Source organism: Balaenoptera acutorostrata, chromosome X (assembly GCF_949987535.1).
Source record: "Balaenoptera acutorostrata chromosome X, mBalAcu1.1, whole genome shotgun sequence".
NCBI classification, from domain to species: Eukaryota; Metazoa; Chordata; class Mammalia; order Artiodactyla; family Balaenopteridae; genus Balaenoptera; species Balaenoptera acutorostrata.
Genome location: NC_080085.1, coordinates 16,420,693 through 16,432,963, shown reverse-complemented (window position 1 = coordinate 16,432,963; position 12,271 = coordinate 16,420,693). Strand labels below are relative to the sequence as shown.

At 39.0% G+C, this 12,271-nt stretch overlaps 1 protein-coding gene across 1 annotated transcript in view; it reads left to right on the top strand.

The window, feature by feature from the left end:
• The window catches only part of MAP3K15 (mitogen-activated protein kinase kinase kinase 15), a 117,097-nt gene that overhangs the window by 51,767 nt on the left and 53,059 nt on the right, over nucleotides 1-12,271 (top strand). Inside the window, exon 6 of the mRNA XM_057538248.1 lies at nucleotides 7,573-7,743. Coding sequence (XP_057394231.1) covers nucleotides 7,573-7,743 — 171 coding nt within the window. The remainder of the gene's footprint in view (nucleotides 1-7,572; nucleotides 7,744-12,271) is intronic.

The following is a 12,271-nucleotide window of genomic DNA, read 5'->3' as shown; positions in this document are numbered from 1 at the left end:
ATTCCAGGTAGAGGCATCAGCACGTGAAACATCAGAGCGGCTTGTGCAGCTGGAGCAGAGTAGCTGATGGTGGGGGGAGAAGGGTGGATGTTAAGAGATGAGGTTGGAGAAATAACTGGAAACCAGATCTTATAGAACCTTGAACCTTGTAGGGCATTATAAGAGAATTGGCATTTGCTCTGAGATGGGAGCCATTGGAGGGATTTTTTTTTGAGATGTAATTGGCATATAATATTATATTAGTTTCAGGTGTACAGCATAATGATTCAATATATGTATATACTGTGAAATGATCACAGTAATTCTAGTTAACATACATCACCTCACATAGTTGAAAAAATTTTTCTTATGAGAACTTTTAAGATCTCTCTCAGCAATTTGCAAATATACAAATACAGTATTATTAATTGTAGTCATCATGCTGTACATTACATCCCCAAGACTTATTTATTTTATAACTGGAAGTTTGTACTCTTGACCTACTTAACCCATTTTGCCCACCTCCCACCCCCTCCCTCTGGCACACCAGTCTTTTCTTTATACCTATGAATTCAGTTTTGTTTTTGTTTTTAGATTCCACATATAAGTGAGATTATACAGTATTTTCCTTTCTCTATCTGGCTTACTTCACTTAGCATGATGCCCTCAAGGTCCATCCATGTTGTTGCAAATGACAAGATTCCTTTCTTTTTTATAGCTGAATAATAGTTCATTGTGAACGTGTGTGTGTGTGTGTGTGTACACACACACACACACACACACATACACTGCATTTTCTTTATCCAGTTTATCTATCTATGGACACTTAGGTTTTTCCATGTCTTGGCTATTGTAAATAATGGTGCAATGAACATGGGGGTGTAAATATCTTTTTGAGTTAGTACTTTTGTTTCCTTTGGATAAATGCCCTGAAGTGGAATTGTTGGATCATAGGGTAGTTCTATTTTTAATTTTTTGGGAAACCTCCATACTGTTTTCCATAATGGCTGTACCAATTTATATTCCTACCAGCAGTACACAAGAGTTCCCTTTTCTCCACATCCTCATTAACACTTGTTATCTCTTGTCTTTTTGATGATAGCCATTCTAACAGGTGTGAGGTAATATCTCATTGTTTTTGCATTTCCCTGATGACTAATGATGTTGAGCATCTTTTCATGTACCTGTTAGCTATCTGCATGCCTTCTTTCAAAAAATGTTTGTTAGATCCTCTGTGCATTTTTAAATCAGATTTTGAGGTTCTTTTTTTTTTTGCTCTTGAGTTGTATGGGTTCTTTATATATTTGGGATGTTAACCTCTTATCAGATATATGATTTGTATGGAGAGTTTTGAGAGACATGATCTGACTTAGAGTTTAGCAGGATCACTTGGACTGCTGTGTTGAAAATAGATTCCAGAAGGGCAAGGGTGGACACAGAAAATGATGGTTACTTGGACCAGGGTGGTCCTTGTGGATTTCATGAGGAATAGGCCAGTTTTGGATATGGTTTAAAATAAAAGCCAATAGGTTTTGTTGATTGAACAAAGGGTGTTAGAGGAATGAAGCATGACTCCAAAGTTTTGGCATGAATAATAGGAAGAATGGATTGGCCGTTATTAATAAGATGGAAAAGACTGTGAGAAGAATAGGTTTGACGAGACAGTCAGGAGTTTCATTTTGGACATGTTAAGTTTGAGGTATTAGACATGCAAGCGAGATGCCAAGAAGGCAATGGATATGTAAGTCTGGAGTTTAGGGGAGCACTCTAGGCTGCAGAGAGAAATGTGGGTGTCATCAGAATATAGATGGTTTGGAAAATCATGATACTGGATGATATCACCAAGGGATCTGATGTAGTTTCTGATGAAGAGGAAAAGTCCAAGCGTTGTGCCTAGGGACACTCCAATGTTGAAAGATCAGAGAGGTGACTAGGAACCAGAAAATTAGACTGAAGTAGAAGGAAAATCAGGAAAGTATGGTATCCTGCAAGCCGAATAAAGAAGGTGGTCCAAGGAGGATGGAGTGCTCAACTGTCGAATGCTGTTGATAGGTCAGAGAAGAGAAGGGCTGAGAATTGATCAGTGGTTTTAGCAATGATGCAGACCTACTGAATCAGAATGTCCAGGATTAGACACTGATGCCTGAATCCCATCTCCAGAGATTAATTTAATTGGTCTGAGGTACAGCCTGGACACCAAGGTTTTCAAAGCTCCCCAGGTCATTCTAATACGCAGGCAAAGTTGAGACCCCACTGTCTTAGTTAACTTCCTCTCTTAAATTGTGAAATGGCCTTGTTATCAGAAATGGATGTGGCTGGAGTGATTACACACAGGAGTATTTATCTATAGGCTTGTTCTTGGATACTTTGGGATCTGAAAATTATAAGCAGATCTGAAAACTGATTATTAACCACTAAAGGGATTAGCTATTTAGAACCTGTCTCAGAGTGGCTTTTAAGCTGAAAATCCCTTTGCTTTTCACTCTTTGCAAATGTTTGATTTTTTTGTTTTGTTTATCCTCAAAAGACCTTTTGTTTTGAGTAACAGGGGTACGTTTCAAGTTAATGAAAAAATTCAAGGGAAATCTTGATGTAATTGGTCTAAAGAAAACCAACCAAACAAACCTGAACTCAGATCAATAATTAAGCATTTAAAAGAGTTAAGTACATCTTTTCAGAATCCTGAATATTTCGCACCTCAAAAGTTGGCTCATAACAGGTATAGAAATTTTGTACCTCGTTAAAGTTTCAATCTTTTTCATTTTCTCGCCACAGACTCTAGAAATTATTTGAATGCTTTAGTAAATTTGAGTTGAGTTGGTAGCTGTTGGCTTTTAAAAATTAAAGAATATCATGGGTGAGCTGCTTATCAACAGGTCTTGTTCGTAGGCTGGTAAAGTTGGATTCTGTGGCCAAAGAGAGGAAGGATCCAACGTATTAGAACAAGACCAAGGTAGAAAATAGAAAAAATCTGAGTTGAAATAGAGGCTTAATTATTGCAGGCTTCCAGAAGGATGCCAAGTGTCTGGATTAGCCCTTCTCAGCCCAGGTTGGGTTCTGCAAGAGAATTAAACCCTAATGCCCTAAGGGCTTCATTGTATCAATTGAATGAGCTCTCTTATTCATCCTTAATGGGGCTAGCTGTGTACCATCCTTGGGAGAATGGAGAAAATAGTCACTCAAATAATCAAATAATTTTCTCTAGGGCTTAATTCTCTAGCAGGACCCCAGTTGAGAAAGGTGTTTTAGGTACTAATCTGTCTTCTTGGATGACGTAGTAGTCTTTTCAGGTACAGGTCCTCAGGAAAGAAAGCAAAAAAGAGCCTGTTGTAAAATTGCCAAGAAACTAAAAAGAATAATCTCTTTATTCCTTTATTAGAATAGTTATTAGTAAAATAAACACAAGAACACCTTGTACAAATCTCAACAATGATTTTTTGAACAATTTAATGTGTATCCTTCCAGACTTTTGTCTCTGCACATAAACTTATATGTAAATAGAGTTTACTGCAAAGAGTGGGATCATGCTATTCATTTAGTTCAGCAATTTTTTTTCCCACGAACTATTATGGACGTTCTTCTACATAATTACATACGGATTTGCCTCTTTCCAAGGGTTGCATGATATTCCATAGTTTGGTTGTTACAAAATATATTTTACCACTCTTCTCTTAATGGACATTTGGATCGTCTCTAGTTTTTCACTGTTATGAACAATGCCATGATAAACATTTGTTCAAAAATTCTTGAGAGTGTGTGTGTGTGTGTGTGTGTGTGTATAATTATTTCTATATTATAGATTCCAGAAGTAGAATTGTTGAGTCCGGATGAGTACCTTTTCCTTTTTTTATTATATAAATTTCAAATACATTCAAAAGTAAGGAATAATATAACAAACCCCCGTTTATCCCATATCCACTTCAGTAATTATCATCACAAGCCAGTTTTGTTTCCCGCTCACTCGCACCCACTCCCTCTACTACAACACTGGGTTAATTATGAAACAAAGACATGCCATTTCAACTCTAGATATTTCGGTGTGTGTCCCTAAAGGTTAATGACTTTTATAAAACATAATCATGATTATGTTATCATACTAAAAATTGACAGTAATTCCTTAATATCAGTTTTCAAATTTTCCAGATTGTGTGTGTGTGTGTCTACCTGTCTGTGTCATTTTTTTTTACAGTGGGTTGGCTTGACATGATCCAGGCAAAGTCTACACATTGCGTTTGGTTGATATGACTCTTAAGTCTTATCAACTTTTCTCCTTCTCTTATTTTTTCTTTTCCTTATTATTTATTTGTTAAAGAAGCCATTTGTCCTGTAGAATTTCCAAATTTCTGGATTTTGCTGATCATATCCCTGTGGTGTAATTTAGTAAATCCCTCCCTCCACCAATACCCGTAAGTTGGTAGTTAAATCTGGATGCTTATTTCAGGTTCTGGTTTGATTTTTTTAATTTAATTTTTATTTTATATTGGAGTATAGTTGATTTACAATATTGTGTTTCAGGTGTACAGCAAAGTGATTCAGTTATACATATATATATATATCCATTCTTTTTCAGATTCTTTTCCCATATAGGTTATTACAGAATATTGAGCAGAGTTCCCTGTGCTATACAGTAGGTCCTTGTTGGTTATCTATCTTATATATAGTAGTGTGTGTTTGTTAATCCCAAACGCTTATTTATCCCTCCCTGCCCCATGTTTCCCCTTTGGTAACCATAAGGTTGATTTCAAGATCTGTAAGTCTGTTTCTGTTTTGTAAATAAATTCATTTGTATCATTTTTTAAAATTAGATTCCATATATGAGCGATCATATATTTGTCTTTCTCTGTCTGACTTATTTCACTTAGTATGATAATCTCTAGGTCCATCCATGTTGCTGCAAATGGCATTATTTCTTTCTTTTTTATGGCTAATATTCCATCATATATATGTACCACATCTTCTTTATCCGTTCCTCTGTCAATGGACATTTAGGTTGCTTCCACATCTTGGCTATTGTAAATAGTGCTGCAGTGAACATTGGGGTGCATGTATCTTTTTGAATTACGGTTTTCTCCAGATATATGCCTAGGAGTGGGATTGCAGGATCATAGGATAACTCTATTTATAGTTTTTTAAGGAACCTCCATACTGTTCTCTATAGTGGCTGTACCAATTTACATTCCCACCAACAGTGCAAGAGGGTTCCCTTTTCTCCACACCCTCTCCAGCATTTATTGTTTGTAGACTTCTTGATGATGGCCATTCTGACTGGTGTGAGGTGATACCTCATTGTAGTTTTGATTTGCATTTCTCTAATAATTAGCGATGTTGAGCATCTTTTTATGTGCTTTTTGGCCATCCATATGTCTTTTTTGGAGAAATATCTATTTAGATTGGTTTGATTTTTTTTTTAATAGTTGATTGTGTACTTTATCTGTTTTTTCTCTTTTTGTGATGTTAGTGGCCCTTGCGATCATTGCCTAGATCCGTTATTTCATTAGGGGTTGTAAAATGGTGATATCTGAATTTTATAATTAATTCCTGAGTTATTAGCACAAATACTTTATAAAGAGAAATGTTCACTCATCAATGACTTGGTTACCCTGGTGTACAGTTTGTATGGGAAAAGGAAGCTATATGCTTAATTTTGCCTTGATCAGTTTTCAAGAACAATGAATTCGTTTGTTAGCATCCTCCAAGAGTGACCAGTGAGGTTTTATAAGATCATTATGAACTCATAATTTTAGTGATAGTTGATGTGTTTCAATACTTTATAGTTAATTGTTCTTCTTAACGCTCAAGTTGTCCCCTCTTTGGCCAAAAACTGATTCTGGTTGGCTCCTGAGTCTTTGATATGAGTTTAGTAGCTTCTTTGCTTCTTTGTGTGTTAAGATGTTCCAGGATCATCTTAGACATATCTGGAATCAACGATTCTTTCAAGGAGTCCTGGTTTCTTTAGTGAGAGATAATGTTTACAGACCCCAGTCAGGGCTTGGAGGTTCTCATTGCTACTCAGTTGGTCATTACTTTGGGCCTTTTTGGTAGACAGTGCTGGGGAAACCACCTCATGAATTCATACTGATGTTTCAATTCAAATTGAGGACTATAGGATTTTTATTTCTGTGATTTTGTATTTGTATCTCTTATGCTGAAAAATCTGGTTCCTCATGATATTAAATTAACATCATTGTTTGTTGTATTCTATACTGTAAATATATAACATTTTCAACATACCAGTATTAGTATTATCACTAACAGTATGATTACTGGAAACTATTTAAGATTTCTTTGCATTTATATTTTTTTCCTTAGGTTATATCCTCTTAGGAAAATACAGTCGAATTGCTGTGTTTTTAAGCCATGTGATAAATTAGTTTCTCTCTTTTGTGGGTAAAGCCATCAACCGGATGCACAGGTTCATTTGTTTTGTTTTGCCCCAGCCGCAAATTCAGACGGTATGTTCATTGGCAAAGTGTCTTTAGGCAACATTTACAAAATTATTTCATTTTCTTTTATAATTATGTAAAAATCTTATGTATCAATAGTTTCAAAGTCAAATTCCAAGAAGTGTAACCTCTATCTGTCCCTGCCCCCTTCATTGTGTTTTTTCCCTCCACCTATCAGTAGCCATTTTTGTTACCTTTTATTTTATCTTCCATTTTGAAAAAATGAAAGCAGATGCATATATTTATTCACATCCCCCCCCTTTTCTTAATAAAAAGGTAGCATTCTGTGCACAGTGTTCAACATCTTGCTTTCTTGTCTTAACAGGATATTCTGGAGATCTCTCCACAGCAGTATTACATAGACGTTGTTTCATTTCTTTTTATAATGTTTAATATTTTATATTACAATATGAATATCATTAGCCATAGTTGATTTAATCAGTCCTCACTTCTGATGGACCTGTGCTTCCAAACCTTCAACGGAACACTGTTAATATTTCACAGCCGCAAACTCAAGTTATTTTGTGGCAAAAAATTATTTTAACAACTGTCTAAGGAATCCATTTCCTGTGCATAAAATGAAAATTTTACCATATAATGGAATAATAAAGAAGACTGTGATTTATGAATATATAAATAATTTTTTATTCCGATGGGTATAACAGGAATTACTAGAGTCCTTCCCCGTTTGAAGATGGCAAGGCATTTCAGGTCAAGAAATGCCAGAGTACATTTCTAAATTCATCTTGTCTTTCTGAATTTGGGGACCTGCCACTTTTCCAAAAGAACCTTGTGTCAAACTGTCTCATCCTCATGATTCAGGCTTAGCTTCTGAAATCCTTACTCTCCCATCCAACGACAGGAGGCTGCCATATTATTTTTTTTTTCTGTCTTTCCAAATACATTGATCTGCATATGCTTTCATCTACAGTCTAGGTGTAATTTAAAGAGGAAGGATCAGGTAGGACAGAGTATGATTGAATGAGACTTACTGGTGTGGATCTTAAGCAGTTCTTTCATTTGAATATGAAAAATGAAATATAATTTAGATTTTTTTCCTGCTAAAGCACAAGCCTTTCACAGAATGAATGCATCTATACTCCCGTGTCTTGATTCAGACATTTGTCATCTTATCACATGAATCTTTCAGAAGAAACAGCACAGGCGATCGTGAGAAGGCTCTGCAGGTCATGCTCCAGGTTCTGCAGAGCTGTGACCACCCGGCCCCCGACATGTTCTGCCTCTGCGGGAGGATATACAAGGACATCTTCTTGGATTCGGACTGCAAAGATGATGCCAGCCGAGACAATGCCATTGAGTGGTAAACCCTCAGCCCTAGTCAGTAGCACGTGCATCTTTGCAAAGGATAGAATTGCACAGGCTAAGGATCCAGGTCTTTTCCCTACATATGTGTGTCTGCCTGTTTGCTGGCAGTGAAAAAAATGCCATAAATGTGGTCTGGGAATTTCCAGATTCCTTTTTCCAAAAGGAAACCGTTAGAAATAGGCTTTTCTACTGGTGACATTCTTTCCACAAGTTCACTCATTTATAGGGGCGAGGAGGCTCAGCACACTCCTTCCCAGCTACTCCTTCCCAGCTACTCCTTCCAGAACCTTGTTCCACCATCGTCATAGCATTATCTTCTCAATGAGTTGTTCATTACTTACTCATTCATTTATTCAACAAATGTTTATTGAGGGTTTACTGCATGCCAGTAACTTTCTAGATGGTGGGATAAAGACACAGCAGATACGAATCCATGCCCTCATGGACCTTGCATTGCTGGTAAGGAAAGTCAGACAAACAAATACAGTAAAATATATAGGATGTCAGCTGATGGTGAGGGGGAAAAGCTAATCAGGGACGAGGGAAAGGAGGACTGGGAGTTGTCTACAGTTTTATATAGGATGGTCAGTGAAGGTGAATAAAGATGTAAAGGTGATGAGGGAATGAGCTTTGCAGATAACTGTGTTCCAGAAGGAGGGGATAACAAGGGCAAAGACCCTGAGGAGGAAGCATGCTGAGCATGCTCAAGAATGATGAGGCAGGAGCAAGGGGGAGAGTGGCAGGAAATGGGAGAGAAGACCCTTTTACTCTGAGTGAGATGATACAGTGCTGGAATATTCTGAGCAGAGGAGTGACAAGATCTGACATGCATTTTAACCAGAGTACTCTCACTGTTATGAATACATTTTAGGGGGTGTGTCAGCTATCATTTGCTGCATAACAGGCATCTCCAGGGAATTCCCTGGTGGTCCAGTGGTTAGGACTCTGCACTCTCACTACCGAAGCCCTGGGTTCAATCCCTGGACGGGGAACTAAGATTCTGCAAGCCACGCGGCTTGGCCAAAAAAACAAAAAAACAAACCCCAAAAAACCCCCAAGCATCTCCAAAACTTAGTGGCTTAAAACAGTGATTTATGACTTCTCATGATTCTATGGATTGCCCAGGCAGTTCCTCTGCTCATTTCACTCCTTAAGTGCTGAGCTCACTCCTAAAGTTGTAGTCATCTGGAGAATCAGCAGGGCTGAAAGGTCCAAAATGGCCTCATACACACTTGACAGCTGGTGCTGGCTGTTGGTGGTGAGCCTCCATTCTCTAACGGGTAGTTCTAATCCTGGTAGACCAGCTCTCTTACATGGTGGGCAGCATTCTCAGAGAGTGGATGTGGAAGCCAGAAAGCCTCTTAAGGCTCAGGAACTCACATAAGGTCAGTTCTGCCACATGTTCTTGGTCAGAGCAAATCACATGGTCAGCCCAGATTCAAAGGGGTGGAGAAATAGACTCCAACCTGTGGGTGGGAGACATGGCAAAGGCGTGTGCATAGTGGGATGGGAGGGCTTTGTGGTTATTAAATAATCTATCACATGGGTGAGGGCAGAAGCAGGGAACAGTTAGGAGAATACTGCAGAAATTCAGAGAAGAGCTGATGGGGACTTGAACCAGGGTAGTAGTGATGAAAATGATGAGGTGTCAGAACCTGGATATATTTTAAAGGTAGAGCCAACAGCCTACACCATCCATTTCCATCACAAGAGTTCTTGGTATTGCTGCTGCAGTCTCATTTAATTCTAACTGCTTCCTCTCCCCCTCTCCTGCCTCCTCTTTGTTTTCCTTCCATACACGTTGGACTTTGTCCTCTTCCCTCTTCTCTCCATCTGCACTTTTCCCTGGTGATCCCAGTCACTCCCACACCTTGGAACCTTTAGTTGATCTCCAGCCCACCCTCTATCCTAAGCTTTGGCCCCACATCACCCCTCTCTTTGCCCACCTGTTCTACCTCAAGATGGTGCTGGTATTTAAGACTCAACATGTCTAAGGCTGAAGTCGTTTCCTCCTCTCCACAAGGGATGGCTTCCATTGTCTTGCTTTCTTACAACCATTCTTTAGCCTTCTAGGCATACACTTTTGGTTAATGTTTGATAACTTTCACTCACTTATCTCCCCATACAGTCAGGTCCCAATTCCAGTCCTTCTGTGAGTCTTCCCTCACTCCCTACCCATCCTTTCCCATCACCACCACCCCTAATTGGCGCCACTTTTTTTTGCTCTCTTGCCAGAACAGTATCCCAAGTAGGCTCTCTGCTTGGTGTCTCTAAAGTCTGTCCTTCATAGATTGACAGTTTACTCCTCCTAAAGCTCAAAGATCCAAAATGGCTCTCCACTCCCTATTAAATAAAACTTCAAACTCTTAGATCACCATTCTAGGCGCTTTGCAGACTTTCTCCAACCTGCCCCTAGCCCTGTTTCCCACTATCTGATATATGTCCAAGTAAATTGAAGTTCCTTAGGAGCTCCCCAAACTCCCATCTCTTCTCCTGCCATTTTCTATGCTGGGGGTTCCCTTTCTAAATCACTACTGTTACAATTCTGTCCATCTTCATGCCGCATCTCAAGCCTCTCTGTTTTCTGTGAGTCCCTCTAGACTTGGATTTGTGTGGTTTTAGGTTACCACACTCATGAAAATTACACACAGTTAGTGAAAATACTATCACTTCCATCACGGTATAGGTTCTTAGAGGGCGGGGACCTTGTTTTAGTCTTAGTTAATCCCCAGTAGCACCAGTGCACTGTATGCTCAAGAGAAATCACTCAAGGTGTTGAAGGGAAGGGAAAGGAAGGGAAATTAAAGTTTGGTACAGCCAAAATAGGAAGCTGTGTTCCCACCATCATGGCCAAGAATTCAACCTCCAGATCAGGAAATTACTGCCAGTGGCTCCTTCAAGGAAGTCAGAGGAGCCTTCTGCATGCACTTGAGAAGGTCGTGGCAGTGGATACAGGAGCAAATAAAGCGTAGTCTTCTGGTCAGGGCATGATGGCTCCGGTGAGACCATGAGGGTCACCTTGCTCTCAGATAGGGATGTGGAACACGCAGCTCAGAGAGGCAGGGGCTGGTCCAAGGTCGCGGGGCTGGTCAGACACAAAGCTGGGACTGCAGTCCTGACTCCGAGTTCAAGACTTGTCTGTCCCCAAGCCGGGCCTGTTTCATTTGTGAATAAGAAGCACAGAGAAGTCACCCTCTCTGCCCTCTTCCCAGATAACTTTTCATAGTAAAAGAAAATGAAAAATCAAATACAGTAGGATATGGAATTTAAAATCCCCAAGACATACCCGGGGGAGTGGGGGAGAGGTTTCAATTTTATTGGAATTCTGTTGACTAGGGTTGGAATGACTTTCTTGATATCCTCTAGTCCCTCTGAGGGTACTTGTATCATGCCCCAAAGCTCATAAAATCAGATTTTAACTGATTTTATGATTTATGGTCAGATTTAACTGATAAGTTCTCCCTTCCACAATTTAATGTTTTGTTGGTGTTTGATCCTCCTGTTGTCACACGACTGATAAAATCAGTCCTGGTTTACAAAAAGAAATTTTTACATCATTACTTCGTTGATCAAATTCTTTTTTTCCTGATCATGATGTTCATACTTGCTCATGGAAGAGAAAGAAAATTTTTATGCATAGAAAAAAGAATAAATAAGAGAATTTAAAAAGGCATAGTTAATCTTTTGGTATAAAAATGGTATTCACAGCTTTGGATCTTGTTCTTTATCCTAATGTAATAGATCCCTGCCCCTTCTCTCACTTTATTATGTTTTTAATAAATTTATTTATTTTATTTATTTTATTTTTAGCTGCGTTGGGTCTTCGTTGCACACGGGCTTTCTCTAGTTGTGGCGAGCGGGGGCTACTCTTCGTTGTGGTGTGCGGGCTTCTCATTGCGGTGGCTTCTCTTGTTGTGGAGCACGGGCTCTAGGCATGCGGGCTTCAGTAGTTGTGGTGTGCGGGCTTCAGTAGTTGTGGCTTACGGCCTCTAGAGCGCAGGCTCAGTAGTTGTGGTGCACGGGCTTAATTGCTCTGTGGCATGTGGGATCTTCCCAGACCAGGGCTCGAACCTGTGTCCTCTGTATTGGCAGGTGGATTCTTAACCATTGCGCCACCAGGGAAGCCCCCTTCTCTCACTTTATATGCCACTGCTCTTTGCGATCCAGGGTTTTGGCAGTACTGCTTCATACATGAAAAAATAATTCCATTTCATGATATAAGCAAACAGACTGCCTGCAGAGAAAGAGCCTATTCCTGTTGTGATTTCCACGAAATAAAAAATGCTCAATGTGCAAATGGAGTATAACTTTAAAAATGATATGTGGACATCAAATTGTGTTCTACTTTTGGGAGTAGAATTATAATAGGTTTTAAATTTCTTTTGTACTCTTTAATATAGTTTCCTTACTTTATACGGTGATCATGGCTTTTATTTTAAAACTCTAAACCCTCTGAAGAAAGATTTTAAAACTCTCTAGTGTTAGTTACTGTGTTGCTATTATGACATTTTAAAAAACATTTA